Source organism: Heterodontus francisci, chromosome 5 (assembly GCF_036365525.1).
Source record: "Heterodontus francisci isolate sHetFra1 chromosome 5, sHetFra1.hap1, whole genome shotgun sequence".
NCBI classification, from domain to species: domain Eukaryota; kingdom Metazoa; phylum Chordata; class Chondrichthyes; order Heterodontiformes; family Heterodontidae; genus Heterodontus; species Heterodontus francisci.
Window position 1 is genome coordinate 42,319,379 of NC_090375.1, and position 21,606 is coordinate 42,340,984.

At 43.7% G+C, this 21,606-nt stretch overlaps 1 protein-coding gene across 2 annotated transcripts in view; it reads left to right on the forward strand.

The window, feature by feature from the left end:
• col22a1 (collagen, type XXII, alpha 1) overlaps positions 1–21,606 on the forward strand; it is a 419,868-nt gene that overhangs the window by 353,572 nt on the left and 44,690 nt on the right. For both annotated transcript variants that reach the window (XM_068031367.1, XM_068031368.1), the window contains 8 exons: positions 8,618–8,731; positions 9,451–9,504; positions 12,430–12,483; positions 13,786–13,839; positions 15,510–15,563; positions 17,815–17,868; positions 19,782–19,835; positions 20,100–20,153. In XM_068031367.1, coding sequence (XP_067887468.1) covers positions 8,618–8,731; positions 9,451–9,504; positions 12,430–12,483; positions 13,786–13,839; positions 15,510–15,563; positions 17,815–17,868; positions 19,782–19,835; positions 20,100–20,153 — 492 coding nt within the window. The remainder of the gene's footprint in view (positions 1–8,617; positions 8,732–9,450; positions 9,505–12,429; positions 12,484–13,785; positions 13,840–15,509; positions 15,564–17,814; positions 17,869–19,781; positions 19,836–20,099; positions 20,154–21,606) is intronic.

Genomic DNA, 21,606 nt, shown 5'->3' on the forward strand with positions numbered 1-21,606 from the left:
ACTATTCTGCAATGATGTCACAGTGGTTGATTAAGTGTTACCCTGAGAGATTCTGTAAGATTATCTACTGATCTTATTAATCATAAGGTAATATGGAATGTCAATGACTGTATCTTTATAATTGATTAATCAAGCATTATGTATGACATCATGCATTCTGGAGGGCAATAATTAGTTACAAATATTGCCGCAAGATGATCATTTGCATTATTACAGTGAGTATCTGCTGTTGGGTGAAGTGCTGGTAATCTAATTTTCACACCTGGATGTTGTGAGTTGAAGTGCAAGTTAATTAACTGTGTTTAACAAAAAAAGCGAGGGAATTTGGTTGGCTGTTCAAATTAAGAGCAGAGGCACTGAGCTGCATGTGAGATATCAAACTGAACTCTTATCAATCTCTATCGGAAATTGAAGTCAAACTACTGTACTGATCATGCTGAAAAATGTAAACAATACAGTGACCAGCATTACTGATAACATGCTCCCAGTGCCCCATAAGGTTGTTAACTGCTCTGCATGCATCCAAAGCTGTAAAATGTAGAAAGAATATTTAAAATTCATTGTTAAGGAAATAACTTGAATAGTAAAGGTTAACTGAAATTTCAGCACAGTTAATAAGGGAAAATTAAGATGATATTTACAAAATGTTTGATTATTTTAAAAAATTAGGACACTGCTATTTGTGGCTCCTTAAATTTGATGCCCAATTTCCCTAAATTACTTCAGTGATTACACTTCAAAAATAAAAGCAGAAAATGCTGAAAATACTCAGCAGGTCAGACAGCACTGTGAAGAAAGAAACAGAGTTTAACAGTTTAGCTCGATGGCCTGTCGAGGTTTTACAAGGTTTAAAATAAAAGAGATGGTGCAAGGCAAAAAAAGATGGTAAAAGATGGGTCTAGTGGAGGGATAATGGAAATAGCAGAATCATCACGGACAGCTGCTGTCTGAAAAAATGGGGGCAGAGGTTATGATCTGAAATTATTGAACTCACTGCTGAATCCAGAAGGCTGTAAAGTGCCTAATTGAAAGACAACAAGCTGTTCCTCAAGCTTACATTGAGCTTTATTGGAACAGTGTAGAAGGCCGATGACAGAGAGTTGAGAATGGGAGTTGAGAGGACAATTAAAATGATAGGTGACTGGCAGCTCGGGGGTCACACTTGCAGACTGAACCGAGGTGTTCCACAAAATGATCACTCAATTTGTGTTTGATTTCACCATGTAGAGGAGACCACATTTGAACAGTGAAATACATTATACTATCTTGAAAGAAGTACAAGTAAATCGTTGCTTCACCTGGAAGGAGTGTTTGGTGCACTGGACGGTGGAAAAGCAGGATGTAAAAGGGCAGACATTGAATCTCCTGCACTTGCATGGGAAGGTGCAGTGGAAAGGGGAGAAGATGTTGGCAGTGATTGAAGAGTGGACCAGTGAATCGCAGAGGGAATGGTCCCTTTGGAATGCTGAAAGGGGACGGTAGGGGAAGATGTGTTTGCTGGTGGCATCACACTGAAGGTGGCAGAAATGGTGGAGGATGGTCCATTGAATGTGGAGGCTGTGGAGTGGAGATTGAGGGCAAAGGGAACCCTATTGTGGTTCTGGGAGTGATGGGAAAGGGTGAGAGCAGAAGTTCAAGAAATGAAATGGACATGGTCGACAGCCCTGTCTACCATGGTGGAGGGGACTCCTCAGTTGAGGAAAAAGGTAGATATATGGGATGGACTGGTATGGAAGGGGGCATCGTCAGAAAAAATGAGATGGAGATGGAAAAACTGGGAAAATGGAATAGACCTCACAGGATGCTGGGCGGGAAGGAATGTAGTCAAGATAGCTCTGGGAGTCAATGAGCTTATTGTGGATATTGATACATGGCCTAACCCCAGAAGTCGAGGAAGGGAAAAGTTTTGAGATGCACCATATGAAGGTGAGGGAAAGGTGGAAATGAAAGCAAAGTTGATTAAATTTTCCATTCAGGGCGAGAGCAGTAAATGACACTAATGTACCAGAAAAAGAGGTGAGTGAGGGGACCAAAGAATTTTCTGCATATCCCACAAAGGCAGTCATAGCTAGGATCCATACAGATTCCCATAGCAACATCTTTTATTTGGAGGAAGTGAGTGGAGTCAAAGGAGAAGTTGTTCAATGTGAGAACAAATTTAACCAGATGGAAGAGGGTGATGGGAGATAGGGACTGGAGGGGCATCTATTAAAGGAAAAAGAAGCGAGGAACCCTTACGCCAAACTTGTGGGGATGAAGGTGCAGGGATTGGACATCCATGGAAACTGAAAACTATTAAATAGGCATTGAGTGATGGAGAAGTCACAGATCTAGATGGGAAGAAACTGGACAAGTGGGGGAAAAAAGGGTTGTGATAAGAAGAAATCACTTCCATTGGGTAAGAACAGGCTGTAACAATGGTTCGATAGGGCAGCCCTGTTTATGGATCTTAGGAAGAAGGTGGAACAGGCTGTGTGGAGTTAGGTAGCTATGAAGTTGGAAGCTGTGAAGGGACGATCTCCTCATGAGATGAGACCAGTGACAGTCTTGGAAACAATGGTTTGATGTTCGGTGGTGGGCCAAAGGGAGGTAGGAGGAGATTTCAAACAGTTGGCATTCAGCCTCTGCTGGATATGGATCAGTTTGCCAAACAAGAGCAGCGCCATTCTTGTCAGCAGGTTTAGTGACATCAAGGTCAAACCTTAGAGAACAGTGTGCTGCAAGTTCAGAGGCAGGTAGGTTAGGGTTACTGAAGGAAGCAGAGACATTGAGACACCAATGTTCAGTTCACATTGAAAAGATCTAGAGAGGATTAAGAGATCAGAAGGAGGTGTTCATGTGGAACAAGAATTCTGAAACGGGCAAAAGAGTTCACTGTGCAGGGGAAACACTTTTGGCCAAAAAAGTGGACGCAGAGGCGAAGGCAATGAAAGAAGAGCTCAATGTTGTGCCAATCTCAAAATTCATTGAGGTGTGGGCATAAGGAGATGAAGCTGAAGTCCCCAGCATTACAGATGACAAGTCTTCAACCAATTCGATTCACTCCACGTGATATCAAGAAATGGCTGAAACCACTGGATACAGCAAAGGCAATGAGCCCGGTCAACATCCCAGCTGTGGTCCTGAAGACTTATGCTTCAGAATTCTAGTCAAGCTATTCCAGTAAAGCAATGACACTGACAACTACCCAGCAAAGTGGAAAATTGTCCAGATATGTCCTGTCCACAAAAGCAGGATGAATCCAATTCGACCAATTATCAGCAAACTGATGTAAAATGTCATTGACAGCGCTATCTAGTATCACTTGCTCACTGATGCTAGGTTTAGGTTCCGCCAGGACCAATCAGCTCCAGACCTCATTACAGCCTTAATCCAAACATCGACAAAAGAATTGAATTCCAGAGGTGAGGTTAGAGTGACTGCCCTAGACATCAAGGCAAAATTTGACAGGGCTGAAATTGATGTTGCCGCCATGGTCGGGGCTGGCTGTAAACAATGTCGGCCAGCCTATGTGGGGCCACGCTTCGCGGAGCGATATTAAATGCGGCAGCTCATTTAAGTGACCAGGGCAGGGCGCCACGAGCGCAGCGAAGGTTTGCCAGACTGATTCCTGGGATGGCGGGACTGACGTCTGAGGAGAGATTGAGTCGGTTAGGATTATATTCGCTGAAGTTCAGATGAGTGAGGGGGGATCTCATAGAAACCTATAAAATTCTAACAGGACTTGACAGGGTAGATGCAGGAAGGATGTTCCTGATGGTGGGAGAGTCCAGAACCAGGGGTCACAGTCTAAGGATACGGGGTAAACCTTTCAGGACTGGGATGAGGAGAAATTTCTTCACCCAGAGAGTGGTGAGCCTGTGGAATTTGCTATCACAGAAAGCAGTTGAGGCCAAAAAATTGTATGTTTTCAAGAAGGAGTTAGATATAGCTCTTGGCTCTAAAGGGATCAAAGGGTATGGAGCAAAAGGTGGAACAGGCTACTGAGTCCTTCTTCAGATAAGGAGAGCAAAACTGCACACAATATTCTAGGTGTGGCCTCACCAAGGCCCTGTATAACTGCAGCAAGACATCCCTGCTCCTGTACTCAAATCCTCTCGATATGAAGCCCAACACACCATTTGCCTTTTTTACCACCTGTTGGACCCACATGCATACCTTCAGCGACTGGTGTACGAGAACACCGAGGTCTCGCTGCATATTCCCCTCTCTCAGTTTATAGCTGTCCAGACAATAATCTGCCTTCCTGTTTTTGCTACCAAACTGGATAACCTCACATTTATCCACATATACTGCATCTGCCTTGCATTTGCCCACTCACTCAACTTGTCCAAATCATCCTGAAGCCTCTTTGCATCCTCCTCACAACTCACCCTCCCATCCAGTTTTGTGTCATCAGCAAATTTGGAGATATTACATTTAGTTCCCTCATCTAAATCGTTAATATATAGTGTCAATAGCTGGGATCCTAGGTCTGATCCCTGCGGTACCCCACTAGTCACTGCCTGCCATTCGGAAAAAGACACATTTATCCCTACTCTTTGTTTTTCTATCTGCCAACCAATTTTCTATCCATCACAATACACTACCCCCAATCCCATGCTCTTTAATTTTACATGCTAATCTCTTATGTGGAACTTTGTCAAAAGCCTTCTGAAAGTCCAAATAAACCACATCCACTGGCTCCCCCTTATCAACTCTACTAGTTACATCCTTGAAGAATTCTAGTAGATTTGTCAAGCATGATTTCCCTTTCGTAAATCCGTGCTGACTCTGTACGATTCTACCACTGTTCTCTAAGTGCTCTGCTATAAAATCTTTGATAATGGACTCTAGAATTTTCCCCACTACCGATGTCAGGCTGACTGGTCTATAATTCCCTGCTTTCTCTCTACCTCCCTTTTTAAATAGTAGGGTTACATTAGCTACCATCCAATCTGTAGGAACTGTTCCAGAGTCTATAGAATCTTGGAAGATGACCACCAATGCATCCACTATTTCTAGGGCCACTTCCTTAAGTACTCTGGGATGCATACCATCAGGCCCTGGGGATTCAATCCCATCAATTTCCCCAACACCATTTCTCTACTAATACTGATTTCCTTCAGTTCCTCTCTCACGGAGCCCTGTGTTCCCCAACATTTCTGGTGTGATATTTGTGTCCTCATTTGTGAAGACAGAACCAAAGTATGCGCTTAGTTGGTCAGCCATTTCTTTATTCCCCATAATAAATTCCCCTGTTTCTGACTGTAAGGAACTTAAATTTGTCTTCACCAATCTTTTTCTCTTCACATACCACTAGAAACTTTTACAGTCAGTTTTTTTGTTCCCTGCAAGCTTGCTCTCGTACTCTATTTTCCCCTTCTTAATCAATCCCTTGGTCGTTCTTTGCTGAAAGATGGTTGTGGTTGTTGGATGCTCATCACCTCAGCCCCAGGACATCTTGAGGGCAATATCCTAGGCCCAATTATGTTCAGCTGCTTTATCAATGACCTTAGCTCCATCATAAAGTCAGAAGTGGAGAATTCGCCAATGTATTCGCCAATCTATTCAGTTCCAATTCCACCTCCTCAGTTAATGAAGCAGTCTGTGCCCACATGCAGCAACACAAAGAACAAAGAACAGTATAGCACAGGAACAGGCCATTCGGCCCTCCAAGCCTGCACCGATCTTGATGCCTGTCTAAACTAACACCTTCTGCACTTCTGGGGGCCGTATCTCTCTATTCCCATCCTATTCATGTATTTGTCAAGATGCCTCTTAAACATCGCTATCGTACCTGCTTCCACCACCTCCCCTGGCAGCAAGTTCCAGGCACTCTTCACCCTCTGTGTAAAGAACTTGCCTCGCACATCCCCTCTAAACTTTGCCCCTCACACTTTAAACCTATGTCCCCTAGTAACTGACTCTTCCACCCTGGGAAAAAGCTTCTGACTATCCACTCTGTCCATGCCACTCATAACTTTGTAAATCTCTATCATGTCGCCCCTCCACCTCCATCGTTCCAGTGAAAACAATCCGAGTTTATCCAACCTCTCCTCATAGCTAATGCCCTCCAGACCAGGCAACATCCTGGTAAACCTCTTCTGTACCCTCTCCAAAGCCTCCACATCCTTCTGGTAGTGTGGGCACCTGGGAAACACCTGGGCAACATTTGGATTTGGGCTGATAAGTGGCAAGCACATTTCCCTCTAATTTCCCTGTGCACTGCTTGGCCCGTTTGTTGTACTTTGTGGTCCCTTTAAGATCGCTGCATGGCCACACACACGCACATCTTAAAGGGGCAGCTTCTTGTGCGTGGTCTATTTGTCTCTTGCACAGTAAGTTCTGGACTGCTGCACAGCCATGCATCCGCACAGCCGCAAGGAAATGTTGGTGGCAAGTAACATTCGCATTACACAAGTCCAGGGCACTGACCACCTCCAACAATAGACAGTCTCACCACCTCCCCTTGGCTTTCACTGGAATTACTCTTGCTAAATCCCTCGCCATCAACCTACTGAGGGTCACCATCGACTGGAAACTTAACTGGACCTGCCACTTAAATGCTGCAGGTCAGAGGCTGGGTAGTCTGCCGTGAGTGAATCACTTCCTGACTCTCCAAAGCCTTTCCATAATCAAGAGCATGATAGAATCCTCTCTAGTTGCCTGGTTGAGCACAGCTCCAACACACGAAGCTCAAAACCAACCAAGATAAAGCAGCCCATTGACTACCTCCTCATTCACTACCTTCAGCATTCACACCCTCCACCACTGTCACACTGTGTGTGCCATCCACAAAATGCACTGCAACAACTCGCCAAGGCTTCATTGACAGCACCTTCCAAACCTGAGGTTCCAACCCCCTAGAGGAACAAGGGCAGCAGGCACATGGGAATACCACCCCCTGAAAGTTCCCCTGCAAGCCACACACATTTGAGGTGAGAGTGACTGCTTTGACATCAAGGCAGCATTTGACCGAGGGTGGCATCAAGGAGGCCCAGCAAAACTGGAGTCAATGGGAATCAGGTGAAAAACCCTCTGCTGGTTGGAGTTATTCCTAGCACAAAGGAAGATGGTTCTGGTTGTTGGAGGTCAATCATCTCAGTCCCAGGACATCACTGCAGGAGTTCCTCAGGATGGTGTTCAAGGCCCAACCATCTTCAGCTGCTTCATCAATAAACGTCCATCATAGGATCACAAGTGGGGATGTTAGCTAATGATAGCACAATGTTCAGGCACCATTCGCAACTCCTCAGATACTGAAGCAGTCCATGCCCATATGCAACAAGACCTGGATAACATTCAGGCTTGGGCTGATAAGTGGCAAGTTACATACGCGCCACACAAGTGCCAAGCAATGACCATCTCCAACAGCAGAGAATCCAATCATTTCCCCCAGACATTCAATGGCATTACTTTCACTGAATCCCCCACTATCAACATCCTGAGGGTTACCGTTGACCAGAAACTGAACTGGACCAGCCATATAAATACCATTGCTACAAGAGAAGGTCATAAATTGAGAATTCTGCAATTCCCCAGTGCTTGTCCACTATCTACAAGGCAGAAATCAGGAGTGTGATGGAGTACTCTCCACTTGCCTGGAAGAGTGCAGCTCCTACAACACTCAAGAAACTCGACACCATCCAGGACAAAGCAGCCCGCTTGATTGGCAACCCATCACCACCTTCAACATTCACTCCCTCCACCACCGACGCACAGTGACAGCAATATGTACCACCTACAAGATGCACTACAGCAACTCATCAAGGCTCCTTCGACAGCACCTTTCAAACCCGCGACCTTTACCAACCAGAAGGACAAGGGCAGCAGATGCATGGGAACACCATCACCTGCAAGTTCCCCTCCAAGCCACACACCATCCTAACTTGGAACTATATCACTATTCCTTCACTGTCGCTGGGTCAAAATTCTGGAACTCCCTTCCTAACAGCACTGTTGGTGTACCTAAACTGCAAGGACTGCAGCAGTTCAAAAAGACAGCTCACCACCACCTTCTCAAGAGCAAATTATGGATGAGCAATAAGTGCTGGCCTAGTCAGCAATGCCCAAATCCCCGGAACGGATTAAAAAAGTGTATTTCTAGTTTAGGGTTCGGGAGAGTTTCTAGATTTACAGTCTTTCAAATTTATTTATTGCAGGACATCACATCATGTATAACCTACACCTAAATTACAGCACATGAGTAGCAGAAACAAACATCCTGGAGCTGGTATAATATTTGCTTTTAGATTAGTTCCTTGCTTGTGAACTTTGATTATCGCTTGGGATGTGACTTGAACAGCACTAGGTAGAGAGTAGCTCTTTATGTGTATGTAGACCAGGGAAGTTTACTGGTATTTAAAATTTCTCTGTTAAAAAAATGCATCTCAACAACTATCTCTGATTCTCATTGTTGTTAAGCATGTTGTTGCTGCATCATTATTCTATCCCTCCCTATGGTCATCTATCTTATCCCAAAATTAAGCCAAGTACAGTGCTTTGTATTTAACAATGGAATCAGACCTCAGTGGATTGGGTGCACTGCTGATTTGGGCCATGCAAACTGAGTGGCTTCTTCTGATCAATGGAATAATCATGAATTCTTTCTGACATTTTTACTTGGCTCCCTCAGGACTTGTGTACCAGCTGCCCAGCAGGTCCACCTGGGCTACAAGGAGTACCAGGTTTCAAAGGAAGCAAGGGTCATGCAGGCCTCCCTGGGAAAGATGGAAAAGATGGCCTCAGGGTATGTGAATATAAAAGGCTTCATGAGCAAGAGTACCTAATTAATTTAGAAAAAAAAGCCTGTTCTAATTGCTTATTCATTTATGTTGCAAGTATATATGGTGACAGTACTCTATGTCGTGCTAGTTGCTAATTATCAGTATATTATTGGCTTTTACGGACTTGATAGTGAGAAACCAAGACAATTCCAGTTTTGGGATTTTAAGTTATGAGGAAAAATTAAGGAAGTTAGACACATTATCTTTGAAAGCAGACAGAAATTGAAGAGAACTAAATGATTTTGAGATTGACAGATTGTTCACTGTGGTAAAGGGTTCAAATGCTAGGGGACACAAGTTAAAATAAAAGAGTTAGAAGTAAGACAGGAGAGCAGACAGAGAATTTTCCCACTATACATATTTGACTTGTGGAATAGATTAAGCCCACATAAACAAATTCAAGAGACAGCAGGTTGCATTTCTTGATAGAGCAGTGACTGAGAGACATGTTAAAAGGTGACTATGTGAGGTGGCGATCAGTCAGAAAGGAATGAAGTTGTTAAGCCAATTCGTAAAAATTCTATGCTTTATCACAGGAAGCACATCTGTCTGCACTACCTGTCTTGTTATTAAGCTGTTCAGGGGTTTATCATCCTCTATTTACTCATTTTAATATAAATGGTGATGCTTTATACTCACAAACTTTGTTGTTTGATCTTAATGAACATTTTTTTTACATTAGGGTGACCCAGGACCATCAGGGCCTCCAGGACCTCAAGGACCAGCAGGAATAATGGTAAGAAAATGCAACAAGCATTTCAATATGTACCTCCCTGAATTAAAGATCCTGAAAGTATTGTCCCTTCCCCTCTTGAGAATACCAGTAGTCCCTTTTCAATGTTAATCCTCTAGAGCAATAGAACCCAATATTATTCCTCTCCTCCTGCTTGTGCAGTACTGGAAATACACTGCTAATCCAGAACTTGCATGGCCCAGTGCGACCCCCAGCATAGTCCCATGGCCTGAGCAGACTAAGCACCATATAGAAGGCTTTGAAGCACAAAATAAGCTATTTTCTTCAATGAGAGATTGAGCACCTTCCTTCTTGGTCCACTTTACGCTGCTACCATGCCCCCTTGGTCCCTTTGATTCTGGGAGGCAAAGGAGGTGCAAGAATCAGAAGCGTCCTTCCCACCTCATTAGCATTACTATTGTAGCCCTATGCCTATTGTTTATAGGCTGTGCAAAATGAGCAGAAACCCAACATGGGTTTTTGCCACCTTTTCCCCTCCATAGTGCCTCTCTGGAAAGCAAGATTTGTCCTGAGCTACAGAGGAGTATCACAAAGTCCAGCCAATGCACCCAATAGAAGCACAGAAGTAACCTAAGGCCTTTGGTAGCATTATAATAGGATGTACTTGTCACTGGTCGAAATTGTCTTACCTTCTAGTTTTCCCACCTGGCCTGTGCAGAAATCTGTATCTATTCTGGATATTGAGATTAGGAACTCACCAGGGGGAAATAATGAGAACTCCATGGCCATTCTTTCCAGGCCACAGCATGTTGATAGACCAATGTCCTGTCCCACCAGCTTAATAAAGGCACTTCAAGCATGTAATTTAAAAGACACTTTAAATATTGTGTTGGTTCTGAAAGAACATTATAAAGAAGGAATTTCTACAAATTTAAATTTAATAAGCCACAACTGTTACAAGAATTTGAAAAATAAAATCATTTAAAAATACTTCTTTGAATATTCTTTGAATGTACCAAATGATCTCAGTATTGCAATGGGGATGGGTCGGTATGTTATGCTCTTCCCTGCGGATGGTAGTGGTGGGGTACCCACTGAGAGCCACTCCCCTGCCCTTGCTGCTGACTACCCTACTCCCCCCTCCCCCACCACCCCCACCATGTGAGACCCCTCGCGCCCTGACCTACCTGTAGCCAGGGTCCAGCGCTGCTTCTAGTCCTCGGGTACGGGTGGGGTGCTCCACTGGCAGCAGCACTGCTTCCACCTCGAATGGGCCGACAGCTCATCAGGATCCTTGATCCCGTGGAAGGCTGGCTCCTATCCAGTTAAGTTCTTAATTGGCACTTGATTCAGCGAGCCTCCCACAGAAGGGGTGATGCGGGGTTCTCGGAGGCGCTTTTGCTGGAGGTTGAGACCCCCGTTGCCCGGATAAAATCCCAGCCTATGTTTAAAAATTAGTGGTAGAATGACAGACTATCGACATTGATTTTAACCCCCCACCCCCGTCCCCCGATGAGCAGGAGAGGGTTTGTGGTGCGGGGGAGGGGTTTCGGTTAAAATATCAGGATCAGTGACCCAACCTCAATCCACCCTAATGCCATTGTTTTAACAAATCAGGCCATCAACAAAGCTCCTGCAAAATACAAGTGAGGGCCTAACTGGCACTCAAAAGTCGGGGCCCAATGAATTCATTGGCACTGCAGCTTAAATTTAACTGTGAATAAGTGAGAAGTCCAAGCAGTGAAATTCCCAGCAGCAGATTCAAGGCAGGAAATGCCAAATTAGCACTGAAGTTCAGCTTCTTTGGCATTTATTATGGGTCAGGAGGAGCAGGAGTGCTCCCACATAGGCCTCACAAAGAAGCCTTCAGCCTCCCGATGACAGATCATTTTTCCCTTGCTCCTCCCATAACCTCCACTTTCCCCTGTTCTGATTACAGTCCCAATGCTCGCTATTCCCATCCCAATGGCCCGATCACAGCCTCGTTGTCCTCATTTCTCCCACCTCCACCACCAAACCCCTCCTCCCAATGGCAGCTTGGAGCTTCTATCCTGTACTGACTGCCAGATCCCATCCCCATGCGTCCTCAGATATGATCTCCTACTGCTTGTAAGTGCTCAATTTGGACAGCAGCAACAGATTATTTAAATGAGGCCCTGCCAATAATATCAGCAGGGTTTCCACGTCCCTGTCCTTGCCCAAGTTTTCCCCCAGGCTACCATACTCCCCCATATGCTCCCAGCCTTCCTGTTAACATCAAGGCCACAATATTGCCTTTAATTGGTTAGAAGTATTCGACCCAACATTTGTTCACTTCCCTGCATCCCCATGACTTTTTCACCACAACCAATCCACAACTCTTCAGAAATGCATCTAATTATTGTGTACTATTCTATTCCCTCTGCTTCTATAATTGCCTTGGTAAGTAACTGACCACATATCTCCAGCATTTTGAGTGAAAATGTTCCCTCTGTCTTTCCCTTTTCCCATGATCTGATTTTTAACTAATGTCTCTGATATTTGAACCCTGAAACAATAGTGACCAACTTGTTTGAATCAATCCTTCATTATCTTGGAAACTTCAGTTAATGCATTTTGTATTTTTCTCCACTCCGAATAGAACAAGTCAAATTTCCTTCACCTTTCCTCATTAGAAAAAAGTGTTAATTTCATTACCCTCGACAGCTGAATTTTCACTGGCCGTTGAGCAGGTTGTTAAGACTTCACGTCACCAGAATATCACCCACAAAGGAGTACTTGCTGTTGGCCGGTGACTCTGTCCACCTAACCACAGCAGTTACCATTTGTTCCCCACTCTACTTAATCACGACAGTTATTGGTACCAACCTGAAAAATGGGGAGCAATTCAAAACTTTTATTTCCCCAACCCCCCCAACTTGATGTAGAATTGTTACTGCATTCAAACCAGTATTTAATGCTCTGCTGTTCTTCTGTCCCGTGTATTAGGGCAGCAAAGGAGACCGTGGTTTGCCTGGTTTATCTGGTGATAAGGGCGAACAGGTAACTTGTCATTGTAAATTGCCTATAGCAATAATAAAGCAAATCATCTTTCTACCATTACCCAACCTCTGTATAAGATGTAAGCTAGCCTCCTTCCTTCTATAGTTAAGATACTCCTTAAGCAGAATTAGTGGTAGAATTGCTTGACTTCATGATCCTATGTCGCACAATATTTCACTATGCCATCCTCAACATGGCCAGACTATCGCCCTGATTCTCTTTCGTTGGGCACTGACAGATATGATAGGTTCACTGCTCCAGGTGATCCATAGGATCATTGGTTCAGAGATGCATTGGCTGAGAAAGAGGAAAAAAGCAAATCTTGGGGAGGTGGATTTAAGTGGGGACTAGAATCTTCCTTTTTTTTTAGAAAATTTATGCTTGAGGTTGAGTAGTGGTGAAATATGAGCATAAAATAGTATTTTTAAGAGCCAACCTCAGGAATATTTAACAGCTAGTGTTAATCACATATTATTTTCCATGAGGTAATATGTTTAGATCTTACATTGGTTACCATCTTAAAAATCTAGCTCTCTTGCGTTATTGTGGTCAATAGCTTTTGGATGACATAGCAACTGAAGGAAATAGTTATTCTGGGGGACTTAAAGGGGAGGCAGTGATGTAATGGTAATGTCACTGGACTAATAATCCAGAGCCCAGGCTACTGCTCTGGGAACATGGGTTCAAATCCCACCACAGCAGATGGTGAAATTTGAATTCAATTAATAAATCTGGAATTAAAAAGCTAGTCTAATGATGACCATAAAACCATTGTCAATAGTTATAAAAACCCATCTGGTTCACTAATGTCCTTTAGGGAAGGTAATCTGTCATCCTTACCCGATATGGCTTACATGTGACTCCAGAACCATAGCAATGTGGTTGACTCTTAAAATGCCCTCTGAAATGGCCGAGCAAGCCCTTCAGTTCAAGGGCAATAAATGCTGACCTAGCCAGAGAAACCCACATCCCACCAATGAATAATAAAAAAAGATTTTATGAATTTTTGCTGATTCCGTTTTAACATGGAGTACGGTTTAATGGGTGAATACATCGTCCAGTATGGTACAAATCCCTGGACGATCACAGGTTTGCGCAATTATTGATCAGTGCTGGGTTAGAGGATGCTGCATTACTGTGTATGAGTGTCTCCAGGCTAAGAAAGATTATAAAATAGCCAAGGTTGCCTTTGTTGATCACCATCAGTGATCCCTGCTGGTAGTGATCGTGTACACATAACTGATGAGTAAAGATATAGGCCTTGATTTCTCTTACTAAGGTGTTTGCTTGTTTTTTGCTTAGGGTAGTCCTGGGCTGCCGGGTTATCCTGGACCACCTGGAACTGTAGGCCAACCTGTAAGTATAAATTTGTGTGTATGTCCCATTTTTAGCAGGAACTTTTCGTTAGGAGGCAGTAGTGTAATGAAGAAGCCATCCGTCCACTGTTTCCTGTAATACAAGAACAAATAAGGTCCTGGCTTGCTCTATGAGGTTTCAGTTAGACCCCAGTCTGGTGTACTGTACGGAGTTCTAATCACCTAATTATAGGAAAAATATTATTGCCTTTGAGACAGTAAAGAGGTCAGCAACCAGAATGATTCCAGATAGCAGGTACCTAAGTAACGAGTAATGGTTAAGGAAATGTGGCACATTTTCTTTGGAAAAGAGATGACTTTAAAGTGACTTAATTGAAGTTTCAAGAATTAGAAGGTCAATAGGCACATCGGACGCACTGACAAACCTAAGGAATATCAAGGTAACACGATGCCACTCCAGTGGTGGAACTGAAACCCAAGAGAGGAAGAGATAAGGGTAGCTTGCAAAATACATCCAAGAGAGTAAATGGCTGTACTTAGCAAGGTGATCAATATGCTTTGGCAGATTTTACTGGAGCTTTAATAAAGCCCTCAATGAGACTCATGGCAGCTGGCAGCTGGTTAGAGCTCAGTTGGGCCCAATCAGAATTGCCACAGTAGAAATACCAAGATGATTCCAGATACCAGGAATCTAATTATCATTTATCAGAATTGACTTAGAGGGCAGGATACTCATCCCGAAATGGGGGCAGGAACAGAGGCGGGCAGGTGCATAATTTCACACTGCCATTCAGCATGCCAGTTTACGAGCACCATCCCATCCCAAGCCATTTTCAGGAAGGCCGTTTTGGGATTGGAATGGCTACCTACCCACAAGCTGTGGGAAGCTAGTTAAGGTAATTAAAAAGTGAATTAAGGGCATTGATCAGATGCTGAATGGAATTTTCCAGTTGGTCTGCAATGCCCCCACCCCCGCGGCATTGGCAGCATGGTGGCTGCCTGGAGGTGGCTTCCCGATGATAGACTTTGGGGGTGGGAGTGCCAACACTCCAGGATGACCCTGAGGTAGCCCCTGTTCCCAATCTACCAGGCAATAGGTGCGGCAGCAGGCTGCTTTGTGGAAGGGTTTACCCTCCACAATGGTGGTCCAGTAGCTATGATAATTTTTTAGTTCAAATATTTTAAAAAGGCTGAAAGGGCACCTCAAGATGTAGGCATTCTCTCTCTCCTTTGCTTGCACTGGCAGGCTGTAGGTCCTTCCATGCTTAAGGTCCTCCTATTGGCCCTCCAGCTTCGAGATCCTGCCCGCCGTCCTTAATCGGATGGCCAGCACACCCTCTGGCCACTAAATGACCAATCAAGGCAAAATCACTGTTGGGTGACTGCTGCAGTGTGGGGTCAGAACTCACATTTAACACAAAAGTCAGGGTCCCAACACAAAATAGAAAGCCCAGCCCGCAGAATCCTCTCAAAGAACTCAATCTATTCACACCAAGTTGACCAATACCACTACAGATCCGTGTTAACAATGAAACTGGCTTGTTGTGCATAGAGAGTAATTCACCATGTGTCTGAATTAGTTCCTTGTGAACTGTTAACACTTTTCAGACTGTATAACAATAGGATTGCACATTGACCTTTGTCGGAGTCTGCAGCCAAACTTCAGTTTACAAGTGCATAAACTAAGCATTATTGTTTTATTCTTCCCAGGGAACTGATGGCATTCCAGGATCTCCTGGTGTACCAGGCCTGCGAGGAGAGAAAGTAAGATATTGGTAGCTTCAAATAGATTTGGTAGGAGGGAACTTTAGAAGGAAATTTATCCTGTTCCAAGTATGGGACTGAGTTAAACCACATTTAAGGAAGGAACACTGTTCTACCCTATTCCAGTCCCAAGCCAATTCAAGGGACAGCAAAATTGTCTGTAACTATGGAGAATGCCATGGCAACCTGCCCATTCTGGTAGCAGGTATGGATGTTCTAGAGGGGTAAAGGGTAAAGAAAAAGGAATCCAAAAGTGAATAGAAGTCAGCTCCAGAATTGTTAATAATATTGTTTTATGATAAGTTCCTTTAAATAAATAATTCAGAAAGATCTGGAAATTCACAGTATGCCCATCAGCATCTGTAAGTGGAAAACAAATGGCAAAAAGAGCTAAGTGGGTGGGGAGCTAATAGGAGGACATTTAGCTCTCTGGTGGAAAGCCAACAGTGCATGCAGTTTGACTGTCTGGGAGGTGCTGCAAGAGGCCTGTTCTTTTTTAATGGTCAAGTCTTATTTAAATGCAGCAGGTGAGCTGCCTGCCTCCCGAGGAAGATGGTCAGATTTGGTGAATTTCAGCCAGACTGATGCGCTGGTAAGTTATGAGATGAGTTCCGCAAACATAGAAGGGGAATCATGAGGCAGTCTAAATTTTCATTGTGGGACCTGGAGGAAGGGTCCTGCTCCTCCTGACCTCACAAAGATATGTTTTTGTACATGCTTTTTAAGGCCGCTGCTTCTGCTGCAACTGGTTTTACTGAGTGGAGCATCCATGGCGGATGTTCTGCTTAGTAAGCAATTAAGATGGAAAAGGCCCTGATTTGCATATATTCATGAGACAACTGCCTGAGTCAGTCAGGTGCCTTAATTGCCTGGGGAAAGTGTAATGTTGATCTGCCCAAGGGCAGGTCCTCTGCTCATTTCTCCATGCCTTACAGTCCTGTACTTTTCTCTTCAGTTGCTCATAAGAGCCTCCCATTTTTTTAACTACCATGAGAAATGAGCAATATGACTCGGGAAAAAGTGCATGAGGCAGTTTCCTGTTACCTTCCTTGTGTGTGCTTTAAAGGTAACACAAGCGCTCTTCCTGAAGGATGCTCCGCCTGTAAACAGCCCTTGTCCCTCGAGGTTCTAGCTCCTCCGCCATTGCCACCAAAAATTCACTGGTTCTGCTGTTGTCCATGGCTCATAACCCTGAGCATGGGACCCTTACTTGGGCCTGGGCAACTGGCAAAAGGTCAGGGACAACCACCCCTGAGGACTCAAAGGGAAGGAACAATGTTTAAAAAAAGTTGCAGGGAGGAGACAGAGCAGTTAGTGTGGCACTTTTACTTTAACTTCTTTCCACACAGTTACCACTGGGTAGAAAGAATAAAATTCCCCTTAATTTGTGAATGCTCAAACAGGTCTGTAAAGAGGTGCAAGCTTGCCTAAAAATTCTGATGCAACAAATAGACAACCATCATCTTGGACCAAGTTAGGAAACAAGCAAATAGCCTTTGGATGCTCCATCCAGTGGAACTGAATGTTGAGCATTCAAACTTGTGGTCCTTAAATGGGCCAATACCACTGCAGCACTTATTTTTACAGCCAGGAGGAGCAAAAATCTTCTCACCCACTTCTGGTCCCTCTGCTCCCTCACAGGATTACCTCCACCCTCAGTTTTAAGCTCTACTTCAGACTCACCTCTGCAGAAGAGCCGTCGGATTTCCTGATCACCTCCACGATCAACTAGCTAACTGACATTACCCGTACAGTGCTAACAGCTCACCGTAATTATTCACGTAAAGTCCAACCATAAAAATGCATCAGGTCTCTCGCTGGTGCCATCTCTCCATCTACCACCCACTCAACCAGCATCCAAAATGAAAATCAGTGTCATACAGCTAGGAACAAACAACAGGCCTCTCTTGTCAGGCCAATACCTTGGGAATGCTTTAGAGTTTGGATGCTACATATTTACAGAATTCTAGTTCAATAGACACTTTTAGGTGGGTAGTGATATCAATTGGAGAATCTAATCATTCATACAGTGTATCCCTGTGATTAACCAATGACGTTCAGCATTGATGTGAGCCATCACCCAAAATTAGCCTACTGAAGCAAGTTGCAGATAGAATGAAAGTGGAGGTGTAACTTGGAAGAGCTGTGATAGTCCAAATGAACAGACAACCTAATTCATCTAGTATAGATGCCAATTAACAAACAAAAAAGGATTCTGAGCAGTGTTAGTTAAATCTGTGGATATTTCTAGGGGAAGGATGGTGCTCGAGGAATTCAGGGACCTGCCGGATTATTAGGACCACCTGTAAGTAATCCAACTTTACTCATTCTTTTCTTTTCAATTCAATGTTGCTTGGAAAAATAGAAAGCACTGTTTAACTCTCAAAACCTGCCTTACAGCACTGCCTACTTAACTCTCCATTATTTAAAAAATGTTTATTTTTCCGCCAATTACTTTTTTCCTTTCTGAAAATTCTTCCGGTCTTTTATTCCTACTCATCCGTTTAGCCTTCCTTCCTTTGTCTCATCAATATTCAGCTTCCTCTTCCTCTCTTTCCCTCTGTTCTCCGTTTGTACTTTATCTTTCCTTACTTTTGTTTCTTCTTGCTTACTGCACTCTCCTCTGCTACTTTTTCTCCATTCTTAGAAATCATTATCCCATTTCCAGCTTTTGAACTACCATTTTAACCCTTCTTTGAGCTCTGCAGACTTTTTCAAGCAACTCTTGCCACTCATGCATGGAGTCCTGGATGAAATTCTTATGTAAGGCGGGGCCAATGCATATCATAGACTCATAGTTGCAGTGTCATAACAGCACAGAAGGAGGCCATTAAGCCATTGAGTCCATGCCAACTCTCTGCAGAGCAATCCAATCAGTCCTGTACCTTGATTCTATCCTCATAGCCCTGTCAGTTTATTTTCCTGAAGTACCCATCCAATTTTCTTCAGAAATTACTCATCATCTCTGCTTCTACCACTCTCCTATGCAGCAAGTTCCAGGTCATTACCACTCACTGCATGAAAAAGCTCTTTCTCATATCCCCACTGCATCTCTTGCCCAAAACCTAAAATTTGTGTCCCCTAGTCCTTGTACCATCAGATAATGGGAACAACTTTTCTTTGTCTACCCTATTCAAACCTATCAGAATCTTGTATACCTCTATTAAATCTCGCCTCAATCTCCTTTGCTCCAGAGAGAACAACCCCAGCTTGTCCAACCTAATCTTGTAGCTAAAATCCCTCACCCTGGAACCATTCTGGTAAATCTCCTCTGCATCCTCTCAAGTACTGTCTCATCCTTCCTAAAGCATGGTGACCAGAACTGAATACAATAGTTTAGTTTAGTTTAGTTTAGAGATACAGCACTGAAACAGGCCCTACGGCCCACCGAGTCTGTGCCGACCATCAACCACCCATTTATACTAATCCTACATTAATCCCATATTCCTACCACATCCCCACCTGTCCCTATATTTCCCTACCACCTACCTATACTAGGGGCAATTTATAATGGCCAATTAACCTATCAACCTGCAAGTCTTTGGCATGTGCGAGGAAACCGGAGCACCTGGAGGAAACCCACGCAGACACAGGGAGAACTTGCAAACTCCACACAGGCAGTACCCAGAATTGAACCCGGGTCGCTGGAGCTGTGAGGCTGCGGTGCTAACCACTGCGCCACTGTGCCGCCCCAGCTGGGGCCTAACCAGAGCTTTATAAAGGTTCAGCATAACTGCTTTTGTACTCATTTACTCTATTTATGAAGCCCAAGATCCCATATGCTTTTCTAACCACTCTCTCAATATGTCCTGCCACCTTTAAAGATCTATGTACATGAACCCTCAGGTCCCTCTGTCCCTGTACACTCTTTTGAACTGTACCATTTACTCTATATTGCCTCTCCCTATCCCTTGTGCCAAAATGCACCTCACATTTCTCTGTATTAAATTCAACCTGCCACTTGTCTGCCCATTAATTCCATCTGCCACTTGTCTGCCCATTAATTCCATATGTCACTTGTCTGCCCATTAATTCCATCTGCCACTTGTCTGCCCATTAATTCCGTCTGCCACCTGTCTGCCCAGGATTCTCAATGAGCAATTGAAGTGCATTGGGTTTACGTATGCATGGCGCCTGCGAAATAGATCGATGGAAAATGCAGGTGAAAATTGCTGTCCCTTGGAATGGAGTTGAAGTCAACTATTATTTTATTTCTAGGGAATTACAGGAAAAGATGGAACGGATGGGAAACCTGGAGCTGTAGGAGAGCCGGTAAGAAACTGAAACATTCTTCTTAATCTATAAATAAGATATTCTCATGATCTCACAGAGGAAAACAAAATCAATTGGGTATGCTGTCCATTAAAATAAATCTCATACCATGGCCAAAACTCTTTCAAAAATTTGTAATTGTAAGTAACTTAAGTTGAAGTTTCCTTCACATTTTGGGTTCTAGCTGAAGTAAATGAGAAATCTTTTGAACATTTTTATTCCATGGGAAGACATTATTCAACAGTCTCTGTTTCTGTATTTTAGGGCAGGCCAGGTAACCCTGGGCCTCCTGGCAGGAATGGACTCCGAGGAATCCCTGTAAGTATATGTAATCTCTAGCTCTATGCAACATATTTTGGAGTAGTACAAAAGCAAAATATTGCAGATGCTGGAAATCTGAAATAAATACAGAAAATGCTGGAAATACTCAGCAAGTCCAACAGCATCTGTGGAGAGAGAAACAGAGTTAACATTTCAGGTCAGTCACAGACCAAGATTTTCTGCTTTGATTCAACCAGTTTTCAGACAGATATGGGTAGGCATATTCAAATTGTACAATAATGTTAGATTAATATGAATCATCATATTTTCTGTCACTATCACTATAATAATGCCGGGCACAAGGAATGCCAGTATGTTCCTGGAATCTAACTTTGCTATGGCATGCTGGAGAGGATTTGCATTTGAAAAGGCCTCATTAAGGAGTGCAAGTGATCGGCAGCCTACAATGATTTAAATTTTGAAGCAATTTAGTGGTGTTCCTCAGCCCCAAAGACAGCTGCCTCTACTGTTGCAGATGCCCAGGCCTGCAGCAATCATCTTCCTCACCCAGAATCTGAAGTGGAAAGCTAGCTGTTGCTGGAGGCCTGAGAGGCTGCAGCAGCAGTAATGACCACTGGCTAAAGGGGCCTCCTGGCTGCTGTCCAAAACAACAGTTGGAACACCTCCAAAAAAAAGGGCTACTTATGGGCCTTCTCCATCTTGCTGACCATCTTTCTGAAATCCTTTGATCTCAGATACATGGACCTGCACCGGGGTCATTAAACACCGCTGTGTCCGTGTACCGAACTGGTGAACTTTCACGAAGATGAGGCTAGAAATGTACCCCCCACCTCTCCCTTACCTCATTTAGATGGCAATGCTCTGCATGTGCCTGTTTTAGACCAAGACACTCTGCCACTTTTGGGGAAGTCCTGGAAATCCCAGGGCAAGGCAAAGGGGCAGAGATCCAATATCTTGGGTCTTCATCCTCATTTCCTCTCTTTTGCTCCAAGGAACTGAGCAATGCTCTGGCGCATAGGAGAAGAATATCAGGGCCTATGCCTCTTGATCATGAACATGGGTTACCACAGAAAAGTGGAGGTTACTTAAAAAACCTTTTAGACTGCAGTAGAATCTGGAAAACTCCTGTGGTCCTGGGCAGACAGCTTCTAATTGTTTTCAGCTTATATTTTGTGGCACTGAAGGTAGCAATAATATTACAGTAATAAAGCTACTCAAACATCAGGAATAGCATCATTACTGGAACATTAACCTTAAATATAAAATGAAACCTCCAAAAAGATAGAAAAAATGAAATTAATAGGTGAACTAGTGGCACGAATAGAGGTAAATGATCTAGATCTAATTGCCATTACCAAGACATGGTTACAAGGAGATCAAGGTTTGGAAATGAATATTCCCAGTTACACAATACTTTGGAGAGAGACAGAATGGCAAAGGAGGAGGTATAGTAAAGGATGACTTAAGGAGATTAATAAGAAGGGATCTG